This window comes from Myotis brandtii, unplaced genomic scaffold, assembly GCF_000412655.1.
Source record: "Myotis brandtii unplaced genomic scaffold, ASM41265v1 scaffold64, whole genome shotgun sequence".
NCBI lineage: Eukaryota > Metazoa > Chordata > Mammalia > Chiroptera > Vespertilionidae > Myotis > Myotis brandtii.
Window position 1 is genome coordinate 3,928,556 of NW_005370460.1, and position 16,604 is coordinate 3,945,159.

At 52.7% G+C, this 16,604-nt stretch overlaps 1 protein-coding gene across 1 annotated transcript in view; it reads left to right on the top strand.

Annotated features, from left to right (window-relative positions):
- Positions 1 to 16,604, top strand: part of TBX19 (T-box 19) — a 22,218-nt gene that overhangs the window by 1,630 nt on the left and 3,984 nt on the right. The window contains exons 3-8 of the mRNA XM_005880510.2: positions 6,820 to 7,084; positions 8,357 to 8,491; positions 10,894 to 10,955; positions 12,519 to 12,580; positions 14,178 to 14,366; positions 16,416 to 16,551. Of these exons, the coding sequence (XP_005880572.2) occupies positions 6,820 to 7,084; positions 8,357 to 8,491; positions 10,894 to 10,955; positions 12,519 to 12,580; positions 14,178 to 14,366; positions 16,416 to 16,551 (849 nt within the window). The remainder of the gene's footprint in view (positions 1 to 6,819; positions 7,085 to 8,356; positions 8,492 to 10,893; positions 10,956 to 12,518; positions 12,581 to 14,177; positions 14,367 to 16,415; positions 16,552 to 16,604) is intronic.

Consider the following 16,604-nt stretch of genomic DNA (forward strand, 5'->3'; position numbering starts at 1 on the left):
GTGTGTGTGTGTGTGTGTGTGTGTGTGTGTGTGTGAGTGTGTGTGGGTGTGAGTGTGTGTGTGTGTGTGTGTGTGTGTGTGTGTGTGGGATGTGAGCCGTTAGGGTCACAGGTAATGAAACTGGCATGTACCGCCTGAGCGGGGAGATTTCTTTTTTCTCATTGCAACAAATTGGGGATTAACGGAACCTGATCTCCGTTGGCATTTCTCAGATTCTATTAAACCTCGTCCGCTAAGGGGCTGGCAGGTAATTTTAGAAGCTTTCACTTAGTTAGTAGGAGAGAGAACTATTTTGAAAGAGAATTTTACTGCTCCCTGCCTGGGCAGACCGGCTCCCGACACCCAGCCGACGCTCACTCATCGTGCGGGTCACGTGGCCACGAAAGGACAGAGGCGGGAGGCGTTGTCGGTGGCAGGTTGGCAGGACCGTGACAGCCGCCCGGAGAGAAGCTCTGCTCCCGGGAGAGGACAGCCAGGGCCCCGCGCTGCGGGAGGCGTTTGTCCTGTGCAAAGTGCCTCCATCCTGAGGTCTCACTTTCCCATGTTTGAGAAAAATGCCCAGAGGAGGGAGGGAACCGTTCCTACGGCCCCGGGAGAACCGCTCGGCCGAGTGCTGTCCTGTGACATTGACATTCAAGTGCTTCACAGTGACAGGTGTGCCAGGCAATACATGCGGTTGGTGCGAGTGCCAGGATGTCAAACTTGTTCGATATTTTTATTTTCCCTTCCTAATGGGTCCCCCTTTTTATTGCATATGTAGGGCGTATGATGTATTTCTTTTAATATCTGTAATTGTTCCTACTCTTTATAGGTAGCTACACATTGTTTTTGGTAGAAAGAGATATAAAACATGTTTTTTTGTTTGTTTAATCCTCACCTGAGGATATGTTTTGAGAGAGAAAGAGGAGAGAGAGAGAGAGAAAGAGAGAGAGAAACATCGATTTGATTGCCTCCCTGACTGGGGATGGATCGAACCTACAACCCAGGTATGTGCCTGACGGGGAATCGAACCCGAAACCTTTTAGTGTATAGGATGCTGCTCCAACCAACTGAGCCACCTGGCCAGGGCTGGATTTGCCTTCTGTTCAGAGACGAGTGGGGGCACAGTTGTAAGCATCTGATGATATCTGATAAGAGGCAGGACTTTCTGTTCCTTATTCTCTGTATTGCTGGGCAGTGGTTACGCTAATACCCAGCCTCACACTATCTAGTTGGCTGTCAGCGGGTCATTTATAAACGTGAAACAAGTACCGCCACCAAGTGGGAATGTATTTCATCCCTTTCAGTCAGGAATAAACAGAAGTCTGATGCCATCATAAAACGCAGTTTAATCACATGCCATGTTGGCATGCACTTTCTCTTGCCGTTTTTACCCGTCATGTTTTCTTTCTCCATATTTAACATGTAAAATTCTTCACAAGGTTGAAGTCCTCTAACATGAACTTTCCTTATAGAAAAAGCGCGGTGATGGTCAGCTTGGCTTCTCGCTGTTGCGCTCCTCCCGTGAGCTGAGTCTTTCCGGAGGCCTCTTAGGGCTCTGACGGGGCGCGTCTCTGCGAGGCGGACGTGGGTGAGGAGCGATTGGTCTGGGGCGACTGGGCCTCGGTTCCACGGGTGGATGGTTAGCAACGCTTTCCTGTTCCTGCACAGACACGCCCTTCTTGTTTCGTCACCTTGTTCACTACCTTCTCCATCGTCTGCTTTTCTCCTAACCGCCTACTCCAATGTCTGCTTTCGACCCTTTTCCTGGGACGTAGCCCCTGTGTCTCCTCCAAACCCCCACTCCCTGTCTCCCACACCAGCCCCTGAGCCCGAGGTGGGTGGACAGTGGCCCTTCTCCCGGGAGCAGAATATTCCTGGAGTTTCCTCCCAGCCCGAGCCCTTTAGTCACGTTACCTGTGCCCTGCAGTCAGTGGGCTTCCTGACTTTCCTAAGAGCCTCGGTGCGGGTCCTGCGCGCCTGTGCACTGGGCCTGGTTGTTCTGATGATAAGAACCAGCTCTCGGAGAGCGGAGAGCGCCTGCACTCGCTGGTGAGAGAAGGGAAAGGCTCGATGGAGAGCGGTTTCCGTGCGTAAACCAGAGGCTCACCTCTGACATTGGTGAGAAGCAGCAAAGAGAGAGGATTTTTCCCGAAAACCACTGAATTGTCCCCAGGACCTGGGATCCTGCCACCCACATTCCTCCCTCTCTTTGTCCGTTTTTTTTTCTTTGTCCGTTTTAATTCATCCTCTCCCTTTTCTTCTTTGTTTCTTTCCTTCTTTTTTATTTAGAACTTTTAGTGATTCATGTCAGTCTTTCAGAGACAACAATTACAGTTCCTTCCAGAGCCCCTTGAATCATCGCTGGAGGTCAGCCCCCAGCACTTCCTCTGAGCCTGTGAGCTCGGACTTCTATTTTAGGGGCAGAGAAGGCTGGCTTCAGGCTGCAGGGGCGAATAAGTGGGATCCCTTGTCCCTCTTGTTTTCATGACTGTAACATCCTTGGGGAAAGTGCTCCTGGTCATGTGTACTTCCACCAGCTAAATCATTTTGACTTAATGCTGACTGAATTTGCCTTCAGGCAGGCACGTCCATTTACTGTCATAAAATAGGTGTTGGGGTCCGAAGTTGAATTTGCCAGCAATGACGGCTGTCAGCCGTGGCTGATGGTCACGGTTCCAGTGAGCCCATGCAGAGCGGAGAATTCAGGTTGCGCACCCGCAGGCAAATGGTCAGTGTCCTATCCCCCCACCCAGACATTCTTCTCCGAGTTTACAGCTGCCATTTATGAGGAGCACGTGTATTTGTCTAATCTGCCCTAACACACACACACTCACACCCACACTCACACACTCTCACACTCACATTCACACACACACTCACACATGCACACTCACACACACACACACTGACACACACACTCACATTCACACACATGCACACTCTCACACACACACACTCACACACATGCACACTCACACACACACTCACACGCACATTCACACACACACTCACACACTCTCACATACGCTCACACACACACACACACACACACACACACACACACTCCCAGAGCTCTGATGACTGTTCCACGAAATTCTAGTTCTATGGGGAGATGGAGGAGGGAGTTGAGGAGTTTGCCTTCACCACCTCTGCCGTCCCCCACCCACAGCATCATCTGCCTTGTGCCTGCCCCTTTCTCCCAGCAGACCCCACTCCTCACAGCCTCCTTCTGCCCTGCTGCCTCCAAGTCCCCAGTTAGGGGAACAACATGAAAATTAGCCTCACGGCAAAGCAATAGGGTTCATGGGCAGCCCAGCCACCCATGGTTCCTCACACGTGGCTTGCGGAGTCCTCATTCACCTGCCACACTGCCTCCCCACTCTCCCCGTCTCTCTCTCTCTCTCTCCCTTCTCCTGCCCACTCTCTCCAGCCTTCCCTCTCCCCCCTCCTCCTCTGTTAGTTGGGAGTGATCTACACATTTCTCAGCTCCCCCAAAACTCTTGGGCATCTCTGTGGTTACCAGCACCTTGGAAAGAAAAGGGGGGTGGGAATCAACTTGATGAGTAGAGCAGTTCACCCCTGAAAATGAGCCCGGCCTGGGCGCTGCCCACAGGTAAGCCCGCGATGCCTCCTGGCCCTTGTGAGGCCCGAGGCGCTGAACTTGGCTCCCAGGCAGGGGGCGCTCCAGACACCTTACAAGACTTTTGGCAAATTGACTGACTTATATTTACTCCTTCCCGGCATAATGGAGACTTAAAAAGACATAGCATCCCTTAGTTCTTTTGTTTGTTGATGAAAAATTATTGTAAAGTTGTTGGCAAATGAAGTACTAAAGAGAATAAGCCATTCCACACTTCCCAGTGTGGCCTCTGAGAGCCAGGGTGTGGGGGCCCCTCCTTTTCCTCTGTTAGCAGCTTTATTGTGGTAGTTCCCACACCCTGCCATCACCTACTTAAAGCGGACAAGTCAGGTGTTTGGTATATTCACGGAGTTGTGCATGTGGTCCCATAAATAATTTTAGAACATTTTCACTATCCCCCAAAGAAATCGTGCATCCTTAGCTGTCACCCCTCACCCCCCACTCTCCCCAGTCCTGGCAATCTCTACTTTCCATCCCTCCGTATAGATGTGCCAGCTCTGGACACGTCATGCTAATGGAATCATACGACGCATGGCCCTCTGGCTGGCTCCTTTCACTGAGCACACGTCCTCCAGGTTCATCCACGTTGTGGCATTTTTATTGCCACCTGATACTCCGCTGTGTGCTTACACCCCCCACGTGCGTCAGCTGAGGGACACGCGCGCTGTTGCTCTTTATGAAAGAGGCCGCTGGGAACATTGTGTTTTTGTGTGGATGCGTGTTTTCCTCTCTCTGGCACGTGCTCCTAGGAAAGGACTTGCGGGGTCCTGTGGTAGTTCTGCCTTTGACTGGTCAGGGAGCTGCCAGACTGCTTTCCCAAGTGGCTGCACTGTTTCCACTCCTGCCTGCAGGGTCTGAGGGCTCGACTTCTCCGCGTCCTCCCCACACCGTCACATCACTGTCCCTCCTGGAGAACGGGAACGGTGCCCCCTGCCTTTCCCTGTTGGCCAGGGAGGCCCAGACCTTCCCACATGGTCACTTTTTTCTGTGGGCCGCGACCATCGGAAAACACATATTGCAGATCAGATATTTACATGACGATTCATAACAGTAGCAAAACCACAGTTATGAAGTAGCAACGAAAATAATTTTATGGTTGGGGGTCACCACAACATGAGGAACTGTATTAAAGGGTCGCAGCATTAGGAAGGTTGAGAACCACTGGTCTAGAGCATCAGGAGAAGAAGCCGGCACCTGTCCTTGCTCTCAAAGGCCGAGCTTCCTTCCTGGGGGCCTGGCACGATGCAGTGGAGAGAGGAGAAGGCAGAGAGCCTGTTAGCGGCGGAAGTGGAAACTGGAATTGTTTCTTCCGTTTGCCTGAGCCTCACTGGCCTTCTCCCTCAATAGTCCAGGCTTGTTTGGACCTCAGGGCTGTGGGACTGCGACTCCTTTGTGTGCAGGTGATATGGCTGATGTCACCCATTTCTGGCATTCGGCGTCTCGTTATTTAGGTCTCAGCTTAGATGTCACCCCGAGCCACTGGGGTCCACCGAGAGCAATCCTTCCTCTCCAGCCCCCTCTTGACCCCCCATGGCGCTCCCCGTGGCACTCTGGCAGCTAAAGTTATTCCATGGTGGACAGACATCTGCTCACCTTTTGTGGCCTGACTGCTCCGCTCGGACTTGGCAGTGAACAGGACGCTGGCCTGCAGCTGTTGGCACTGATTCCCACCCTCAGCTCTCCTGGCCTAGGGCAGGCGCTTCACGCCGTTAGTTAAAGGAGTAAATATGTCTCCAACGAGGTATTCACATTTAGGAAGGTGTTTCGGGGACTTCCTCTCCTTGTGGACTCGGAAGGGGAGGGAGGACAGGTGCGAGTGTGGTGGGAGAGGCAGCGGGGTGAGCCAAGGAAAATGTCCCAGGAGCTCAGGGAGCCCCTGTAACAGTTCCCATCCTGCCTGTCTCAGAGCTGGCATCGCTGCACACGGGACGGGCTCCGTGCCTCCGCAGACCCTCACCTGTGCCCGTCCCTGTCCGGCTTGGACCCCTTCTCCCAGCGGCAGGCCCATCCCACTTTCCCTTTAATTCTCCTCCCAGCTCTTCAGAAGCAGCAGTCCTTAGACAGACACCCCTCCCCCCCGCGCCCTGCATGTCTCCTTAGTTATCATCTTAAGCACCAACCAGACCTCTGAGCTTTAATGTGTGTTCCCATGGCTCCCTGGGGGTGTTGGAAAAGCAGATTCCGATGGAGTCAGGCAGGAGTGAGGTCTGAGGGCCTGCATTTCTGCAAACTTCCAGCTACACGGATACGCTGGTTCATGGACAAGCAAGTGTCTGTAGACTCTGGGTGGTTAGCGTCTCGATGTGGGGCTGCAGATTTTAAAAGCCGTATTGACAAATAAGACAGCACCTGGGCAGTCAGGTGTGTGTGTGTGTGTGTGTGTGTGTGTGTGTGTGTGTATGTGTGTGTGTGTGTGTGGTGGGGGGGGGGATGCCTGGAAACCAGGCCTTTAGAGGACAGATTGGAGCAACTTTGAATGTTTGGTGAAGGAAAAGTAAACCAGAGGGAGTCGGAAGCCAGGTGGTGAGGGGGCTCTGCAAGTGTTGGTGAGAGCAAACGTGCTGCGTGTCCTAGCGGGCGAGGGAGGGCCTCGAGCCAGACCCGCGGGTCCCAGTACATCCCGTGGGCGCAGATGCCCTCAAGGTGCCCACGCAAAGATGGCGCTACTGTCTTTTGAGTCCAGAGTGTGCACCATGCCCCGCTCCCTTCTCAGAGGTGGTGGAGGCTCGGAGAAGCCCTGCAGGAGAGGAACTGGCCTCACTTCACCGTGAAGCCACGTCTTCGTGAGCAGTGCTCTCGCTGTTACTCACGCTCGCTCGTGTTCTTTGAGACTGGGGAGGGCTGCTGGGGGTGTGAGCTCGAAGTGCCCCGCGTGCGGGCGAAGACTGGAGATGCTCTCTGTGCGAACGTGCGTCTGACTATGCACCGTGGGCTGCAGGCTCCCCTGTCAGAGGCCTGGTGGGTGGGTTTCAGACTCACCGTGGAGCCCACGGGTTAGAGTGACCCCGATACAGAGTGACCCCGATACCTGTGGAAAGGGCTCCATGGGACTGGGCCTGCTGCTCGGCTCCTCTTTATTTGTCCCCCGGCATTCTCTGCACCCCAAGGCACTCAGAGTGGACAGACGGCTGGACAGGGGGCAGTGTCCCTAACACTCCCACATCCCTGCTGTGGCTCAGTTTCTGCTTCTCTTTCAGACGGATGTTCCCTGTTCTAAAGATCAGTGTGACAGGGCTGGACCCCAATGCCATGTACTCCCTCCTGCTGGACTTTGTCCCCACGGACAGCCACCGCTGGAAGTACGTCAACGGGGAGTGGGTGCCCGCGGGCAAGCCCGAGGTCGCCAGCCACAGCTGCGTGTACATCCACCCGGACTCGCCCAACTTCGGGGCGCACTGGATGAAGGCACCCATCTCCTTCAGCAAGGTCAAGCTCACCAACAAGCTCAGCGGAGGTGGCCAGGTAGGAGCTCGGTGGCCTGGCCCCCCGCTGCTCCGCGAACCCATGGAGAAGAAACGAGGGTGCATTTAGTCAATTAGAGGGGTCCTCACCAGCCTCTTCTCCCACAGAAGCCAATTACTCCCCCCACCCCACCCCCCAGTCCAAATGTAAACAGGAATAAACAGCTCTTAATTGGTGCTTTCAGTTTTTAATGGACTTCCTGATGTGAAGAGAGCGCTTACTTAATCACAGCCTCGCAGGGTGCGCCCGGGAGGGGGAGCCGGGCGCGTGGTTTTGTTATTCCCTCTCCCCTTTTGATTTTGGTGAGAGTGGCGTGTTGGCAGTGGACGAATGCCTTAATCGAAAGCCGCTCCTAATGAAATAATGGCTCCCTCCTCTTGGGCATTAGGATAATTGTCAGTAGAATATGGAATCAGCTTTGGGTTTGCAGAAAAACTCCCCAAAGAAACCTCCGCTAAGGAAGGTCTTCAGGGCGAGTGAACAAGACGCGGGGGCTTCTTCCCCCCATTTTCTCTGGTCAGAGTCCGAATACCAGTGCTCCGTGTAGGTTGTTACTCACTTTATGAAATGTAGAATTTGGGGGGCATTAGAGGAAAGGCTTGTTACCCCCATATTTCGAATGGCCAGCCTCTTAGCCTGCATTCTCTGCACCTCCACCATCTCTCCCTGCTCAGCCCCTGGGATGCAGGAGGTCATGTTTCAGCTGGGGGAGGGAGCCCCCCAAGTCTTGGCAGTTTTCAGAGGTTCCCGTTCTTGTTAAAACAAGAAATGGGGAAGTAAACTGTTACCGCCTCCCACTTTCCAGCGCCTCTCGGCGGAGGCGTGGGGTGGGTGCTCCGTGACCGGCAGGTGTCGGCATCCCTACTCCTCAGGCAGCTCCTGTGGGTGCAGCCACATCCGGGCACTGAGTCCTGGGTCCTCCCATGAAGGAAACCAGTGCGGTTAAGGGTCACAATCCACATCATTGCGCTGAAAATAGGGAGAGAAAAATAAGGAAGGCAGGATTTGGGCAGAAAATGGAATAATCTTTAGAACAACTCCCTGGAAACCCACGCCCAGCCTCCTCTAAGCTCCAACGTCCTGGTCCCTGGGAGCTGGGAGAATCCCCCTTCTTGCTCAGAGAGGTGTGGTGCGTCTCAGGGGGCCGGGGATGCCCCGTGTGGCCCTAAGTGGGTGGTGCTGAGCTTGGGGCGAACCATGGGACTGCCGGTCCATTACCCGTGAGAGCCCAGGCTCTGCATGGCTCGTCTTCCTCTTCTTGCATCTCAACAGATAATGCTGAATTCCCTGCACAAATACGAGCCCCAGGTTCACATAGTGCGCGTGGGAGGTGCCCATCGGATGGTCATGAACTGCTCCTTCCCTGAAACCCAGTTCATCGCTGTGACTGCCTACCAGAACGAGGAGGTAAGGGTGTGTGTGTGTGTGACCCGGAGGGCGTGGTGGGACAGGGAGGGGGTGCTTTTATTGCCATCACCCAGCTGGGGTGACAGGTAGGTTTTTCAGGGTTCAGACACTCGGCAGAGGCGAAGTTAAGCGGCTGGGTGGCTGCTTGCTGCTCCCTCTCGCCGGTTCCTGTCCATGAACCAACATGGACCAGGGCTGTCGCAGGGCCGGCCGCGGCCTGCAGGGAGCTGGGTGTCTGGAGAAAGGATCGTCGGGCGGGAGGGAAGAACACGTTTTTGCCTGTTAGCTTTCATTCCACTGTGCCCTGTGCGATTCGTTTACTGTGTTGGCTTTTAAAAGCAGGAAGCATGAGGAAGACGGGGCGTGTGCACGTGACTCCGCAGCCGCCTCCCTTTCTCCTGGGCTCCCGCTCCTGCGCCAGGAAGAGCCCTGCGTCTTGGGCCTTTGCTGACGCACATGTTCTTTTCAATATTTGTTCAGTCAGCAGCTGTTTGCTGAGTGTTACTACCTGCTGGATGCTTTACGTGCTGGGAAACTGCAGTGAATAAAATACGTGTTCTGTGTCCTCAGTAGGGAGAGAGGAGGACCAAACATACACTGAGTGGCCAGATTATTATGACCACCTGACGTTTGTAGGCAAATTAGCTATAATTTCGCGCTGAAGTTGCTAGAGGGCCAGACCATTATAAATAGGGAAGCAGGTTGTTTACCATGGCAGTAGAAGTGATTTTTTTCTGAAGATATGGGTAAACTACGCGATTTGACAGCCTTTGAACGTGGTATATATTTGAACATGAGTGGCCAGATTATTATGACCACCCCATCAGTACTTCGTTGGGCCATTTTTTGCCTTCACTCATGCGGGATTCTTCTTGGCATTGACTCCACGAGATGTTGAAAGGTGATGCGAGGAATCGGACACCATGCCTGATGAATAGCACTGTCTAGTTCTGTGAGATTTGATGGTTGTGGAACCAGCTGCCTGATGGCTCTTTTAACTTTGTCCCACAAATGCTCAATTGGATTGAGATATGGTGATTGTGGGGGCCACCTAAGCAAGGTAAAGTCTCCCTCATGTTCTTGAAACCACTCCTGCACAATACGAGCACCGTGGCATGGCGCATTGTCTTGTTGGAAGAAGCCATCTCCATTGGGATACGCCATCAACGTGATAGGATGAACTTGATCAGCAACGATACTTGGGTATGTTGTGCTATTCAGACGTTGTTCCACACGAATTAAAGGTCCCAAATCATGCCAGGAAAACATGCCCCAAACCATAACACTGCCCCCACCAGCTTGAAGGGTTGTACTCATGCATGTGGGGTGCATGCTTTCATGCTGTTTCCACCAAATTCTCACTCTGCCATCTGCATGATGCAACTGGAACATGATTCATCGGACCACATGAATTTTCTCCAATGCTCAACTGTCCAATCCTTGTGTTCCTGTGTGAATTGGAGACGTTTTATCTTGGTAACTGCAGACAGCAAAAGTGTTTGAACAGGCCTTCGGCTTCCATATCCCATATGATGCAGTGTATGGCTAATTTGCCTACAAACGTCAGGTGGTCATAATAATCTGGCCACTCAGTGTGTGTGTGTGTGTGTGTATCCATCCCATGTTCAAAGGCTGTTAAATCGAGTTGTTTACCCATATCTTCAGAAAAAAATCACTTCTACTGTCGTGGTAAACAACCTGCTTCCCTATTTATAATGGTCTGGACCTCTAGCAACTTCAGCGCGAAATTATAGCTAATTTGCCTACAAACATCAGGTGGTCATAATAATGTGGCCACTCAGTGTATATCACATGTGTATCGTATGTCTGATACGCGATGTATATATAGTATGTCAGGAGGCCCTGAAGAAAAATGAAGCAGGCTAAGGCCAGGGGGCATCGGATGACCGTGGGTAGGAGTGAGAGCTTGTATCCCGTGCTAACCCGCCCCGTGGGTGGGCGACTGTTGAAGAATTAGGGAGGTGATGCCGGACTCCTCTTGGCGAGGCCGGACGGTACGGCCTTACTTTCCACTTGGTTCCCAGGCTAGAAACCTAACTGGCATGTGGGAGCTGTTCAGTAATGGTTGAAAACAATGAATGACTAAGTCCAGGGAAGGTGCGGGCTCAGCACACGAGGGTTGCTCGTTTCCAGGGCTTTGGCCTGTCTTTGCTCACGTTCATGGCATCCGTTGTGTTCACCACAGGCCACGATAAAGCGCTCTTGCTAGAGACAGTGCGGTCGATCGTGGCTTTGTGCAGACATTAGCAAAGAAACGTGGAGGGGGAGAGGAAGAGGCGGGGATGGGTCTGGTTTTACAGAAATTCCCAGGTGAAGAGGGAGGGTTCTGTCTGCCTGCCTGTCCTGCTTTCACTAACACTTCTTATCTTTGTGAACGTAAGATAACGGCTCTCAAAATCAAGTACAACCCCTTTGCCAAAGCCTTCCTGGATGCCAAGGAAAGGTGAGTAGACATTTCAGTAAAACCTGGTGCACCGATTTCTGCAAAGGTGGGATTTATGCTCCTCCAGAACGAGCTAGACGGGTAGCACTTGCTTTACTTTTTAAAAAAAAATGTTTCTATTTATTTCAGAGAGAGTGAGAGGAAGAGAAACATCAATGATGAGAGGGAATCATTGATCGGTTGCCTCCTGTATGCCCCACCTCGGGGGATCGAGCCTGCAACCTGGGCATGTGCTCTGACTGGGAATCGAACCGTGACCTCCTGGTTCATGGTCGACACGCAACAACTGAGCCACACTGGCTGGGCTGCACTTGCTTTATCTTTAATAGAAATGTTTTTAATAATCAATTAAATTTTTAACAAAATCCGTAAAACTCAACCAACTTATAATTATCTGTCCCTTATAATAGAAGTCTGGGAGAACCTCTAACTGGCAATACTTTGTCACCTGCCTTACTACAGATTCCGGAAGCTAGCACAACCACATTTAAAAAATAATTAAGTGGTTTAGAATTATACAGTTCACTCTGCCCTCCCCAAGTATCCCTGAGGACTGTGGTTTCAGTAGGTTGGATTTTTCCAAAAACGACATTTAGCCTGGGAAGGTGAGTCATTCCTCTGAGCAGCTCGTACAGGTGAGCGGTCCACACCGTTCAGGTCTGAGAGAAGGTAGACTTCCGGGTGTGAGTGGTGCTTCTACCACGCTGGGCCAGGGACTTCCGTCCCCGTATCTTTCCTTCCGTTCCAGGAAAAACATGAACCAGTAATGGTACTTGTCGTAGACTTCTGTCAGCGAGGCCTGAGCACTGACACGATGCCGTTGGAAGTGGTCAGACTTCGTTGCCTGAGTCCAAGTCTTTTTTGATGCCTCCTACAACTGTCTGTTCCTCCTCATCGTAAAGGCCCTGGGTCAATGGACAGCTGTTTATAATGATGCCACAGGGTCTGTCCTGTCAATATTTGACTTAATTTTGAGGATGTAGAGGACATACTTATAACCTGTTCAGATAAGCAAAGGCCTAAAGAAAACCTGCCTGGTGAGATGACAGAACCTGGATTCAGAATGCTGGTCGCGTGGTACAATCAGGAGAACCCAGGGCTTGGAGTGAGAGTCCTGCCTTGAGTCTGAGCTTTGCCATGGCCCACGTTGATCTGGCCGCCTTCCCCTTACCTCCCCGAGGTTCCTTTTTAAACCTTGTTTCCCTCACAGGATCGTGGGTGGGTCTAGCTCGGCACAGGTGAGGTTGTGCCTTGAAGTCCCCCGCATATCTTAGCTGTTCTGAGGGCTTGAATTTTACCAGGCAGGACCCATGGCCAGAAGTCAATAGGATCAAACCAGGTAGAGAGAGTTATAAATACGAGAGTAACCCTGTAAAGTTGCGATTCGGAGAGCAGCGGCCCAGGTGGTTGCAGTGCCTGGAGGGAGGGCGGTGGGAGAGACAGCAGCTTTGGGGACAGGGGGTTCGATTTTCAAGAATGGCGGTGCTCTCTGAGATTCGGGGCGACTTGGCGTGGATGTGTGTGCCGGCTGGACAGCCATGGTGCGCTTCGTTCCTCTTCTAGGAACCACCTGAAAGATATCCCGGAAGCGATCTCCGAGAGCCAGCACGTGGCCTGTCCCCACTGTGAGTTGGGTGAACTCGGCGTGGGAGGCGCCTGGGGCGACACCAGGAGCCAACACCACCACAGCAGACTCTCCACCTGTGGTGACCGCTGGCCTGTCCCAAACCTCCTGTCACTACCCAGCGGGTTATTTCTTCCACTCAAGACAAGTCTGTGCCCTGGCGGGAGTTCCCAGAGAGGCAGAGACAGAGACGGAGATGGAGACGGAGACAGAGAGACAGAGATGGAAACAGAGAGACAGAGACGGAGATGAAAGACGGAGATGGAGACAGAGAGACAGAGATGGAGACAGAGATGGAAACAGAGAGACAGAGACGGAGATGGAAACAGAGACAGAGATGGAGATAGAGAGACAGAGAGACAGAGAAAGACAGAGAGAGATAGAGACAGAGACGGAGATGGAGACAGAGACAGAGAAACAGAGATAGAGACAGAGACAGAGAGACAGAGACAGAGACAGAGATAGAGACAGAGACAGAGAGACAGAGAAAGACAGAGAGAGAGATAGAGACAGAGACAGAGACGGAGATGGAGACAGAGACAGAGAGACAGAGATAGAGACAGAGACAGTCATAGATGGAGACAAAGTAGAGACAGAGACATTGTTAGTATATAGAAATGCAACTGATTTTTTGTGTTGATTTTATGTCCTGTAAGTTTGCTGAATTTGTTTATTAGTTCTGACATCTCTGTGTGTGTGTGTGTGTGTGTGTGTGTGTGTGTATGTGTGTGTGTAATCTTTAGGGTTTTCTCCATATAAGATCATGTCATCTGTGAACAGAGATAACTTTATTTCTTCCTTTCCAATTTCGGTGCCTTTTCTTTCTTTTTTCTTTCTTTTTAAATTTTGATGTTTTTGCCTAATTGCTCCGGGTGGGACCTCCAGTATCACGGTGAATAGAAGTGGCAAGAAGGGGTGTCTCTGTCTTCTGACCTCAGAGGAAACGCTCTCAGTTTTGGACTGAGCTTGTTGTAAGCTGTGGGCTTGTCAGATGTGGCCTTCATTATGTTGCCCAATTTCCTTTTATTCCTAGTTCGCTGAGTATTGTTGTTTTTAATAATGAAAGCATGCAGATGCATTTTTTGCATCAATTGAGGTGATTATTCACAAACAAATTTCTATGAAATACTCTGCAGCCTCCCACAATATTCTGCAAGATTCTTGCTGCCCAGGCATGCTAGTGGCTCCCCATCTTTTAGCTTTTCAGATCCTCTTCGTGGGGGTGGGGGGCATAGAGAGGCCTTCACCCCTTCTGTGTAACCACAACAAACAGTCCTAGTGGCTGCAGCTGACACCTCCTTCTTAGACTGACTTTTGATTTCACTCGGGGAAGTCAGAGCACCTTACGCTTTGAGCTTCCATTAGTGTATGCATCCCAATAGTCTTCTATATCGCTATGGTTTCAGTGCCACAAACCTGGCTAGGACCTGCTGTCCATCTCCAGAGAAGCCGGCGAGCTGTGCCACGCATGGAAGGGGGCAGGGGTGGTCTCTGTCCCACGGCGGACGTTCAGTGTGGTCCACACAGAAGCAGAGCTGTGCACGGTGGCTGGGAACCCGACTGGCGGTGTCAGTGTGTCTTCCTCTCATCTGTCCTAGTGGGCGGCTGGATCTTCTCCAACCCGGATGGAGTGTGCTCGGCCGGGAACGCCAATTTCCAGTATGCGCCTCCTCTGCCTCTGTCTGCCCCTCACACCCACCACGGCTGTGAGCGCTACGCTGGCCTCCGCGGGCACCGGCCGGCCCCCTACCCGTCCGCGTACATGCACAGGACCCACTCTCCCTCAGGTGTGTGGCTCTGCTCACTGAGCCCCAGGCACCAGGGTGGGGGGGTGGGTGGAGGAGAAGATGGATAAACCGTAAAAGAAGTGTCTGAAGATGAAAGAACCCCTTTCATGGAGCACAGGTAACATCACTGCATGTTGCTATTTTAATGTTTTCTTTTATATACTAATAGTTGGTTTTAGATAGGACGTAGCTAGCGTTTTGTAATTTTCGTAAGACACTGAGTCTCCTGGTTTGTGATGGGTGTGATGGCGCAGGGCATGGTGCCCGGAGCAATTTCAGGCTTCGCCTCAAAAACCAGGTTGGAGGTGCGTCTGAGACAGCCGCTCGTTGCCTTCACGGGGCTTTTCTGCAGTTACATGGCTCAGTCCTGGGAGCTCGGGGCCAGCACGGAGGCGCTGCCCGGAAGGCCTCAGGGAGCGGTCACTCTGCACCCAGGCTTGCGTAGGATTAGTTGAAGGCACACAGAGCCAACCTTGATCATTTTTGGTCTGATTACTTTTTACGTTGACGCTGATGTGTGTTTTACCCTCACTGACTGCTGCCTTGCCTGCCCTGGCCTGTGTCAACCCTGTGCCTGGCCATTTTTATGAAGGAGGGAGCAAGGGAACCAAAGATGGATTTCTCATTCAGTTATTTATGCAAAAAATATTTATCAGGGGCCAATGGGATTCCCGGTTCTGCCCACAAACAAGTCAGACCCTCAAGTAGCTTCCACTCTCAGAAGGGGAGACTGACATGAAACAAGACAAACAAGTCAAGTCCGTGGCTGGGAGGTGGAGGAGGTGTTAAGCCTGCAGTGCCGGGGACACGTGAGCCCCGTGTCCGCAGAGGACTTTCCTGGTCACCAGCACCTGTCCCCGTGCCCCTGCCTGTGTCCTGGCGACCTTGACAGCTGCCGCAGGAGGGAGAGCGGAGCTTAATGCCTGACACTGAGCAGTGTTCTCACTCACTTCCTGGTTCTTTCCGTGGTCAGCTCACGAAACGCGCCCTCAGAGCATGTCCCCAGGCTTCTTCCAGGCCATTGGGGTGTAGTGTCTTCCCTGGAGGGGCTCAGGGCTGCCTGAATGCACACGTCACTCATCACACTACACAGTGGCAGCACTAAGGTGGTCCTGGCCTGAGCGTCCCCCGGAACCTCTTAGAAGGTGGGCTCTCAGGTTCTCCTTCTGAAAGAGGCTGCGTTTTAACCAGGTCCCGGGTGACCCTGACGCACAGGAGAGTTCGAGAAGCATTCTGTAAAACACACAGGCCAAGGTGCTGAGGGGAACGGGGCAGATCTGCCCAGAGGGGTTAATGCTGGAGATCTGGATGCTGCGTGGAAAACGAGGGGCAGGGTGGGCGGGGAGAAGGAAGGGTGACATGGGACACACGCAGAGGTGGAGGGCATTGCGGATGACAGAGTGGTGTGAGCGAAGACCCAGGAGGGCGAGGGCCGGGTGTCCAGGGAATGGATGAGGAACAGGGTAGAGGGAGGGGAGGTAGAAGACGCAGAGCGGAGGCTGAAGAAGTTGTATGTGCCAATCAGGTGAGGAGTGACTTGGCCAGTGGATAGGTCGGAAACTTCTCTCTCCTCTTTCACCCTCCTTCCTCTCTTCCTCTTCGCCCTCCTTCCTCTCTTCCTCTTCGCCCTCCTTCCTCTCTCTTGTACTGACAGTATGTACGCAGGTGGAGATTCAGAGACACAGACGACACCGTTTCTGAGAGGTTAAGTCCACCTGAGGCTGCTGAGAGGAGTAGGTCCTGGACCTCAGACAGCTCAGCTGAGGCCCTGGGGGCCCTGAGTTTGGCCTGAGGGGGATGACATCGTAAGTGTGATGTGAGTTAGCCGAGCTGCACCTCAGCGGGCAGAGACTCGGCCCTCAGCCTCGCCTGTATGGCGTACGGCTGACATGAAAAATCCAAGCCTCCCCTCCTTTCTGTTTCCCTCAGAAATGCTAACAGCTACTGGCACCTGTAGGCAAGCCATGGCTGTGATGGCCCCGGGATAAGGTCACTGGTCACCACTCCGTAGGTCTGCATGCTCCCTCAACTGTTGTTATTTCTCCAAAGTGAACTTGCTAGAAAGCTCCGGCAACAACCTGCAAGTTTTCTCCGGAGCTGACAGCTGGACTTCCATCTCCTCCACGCCCCACGCCAGCATCCTGTCCGTCCCGCACACCAGCAGCCCCATCAACCCTGGGCCCAGGTAAGACAACGCCGGCAGCTGCTCCCTGACCGGGGGGGGGCGGGGGGGGGGCG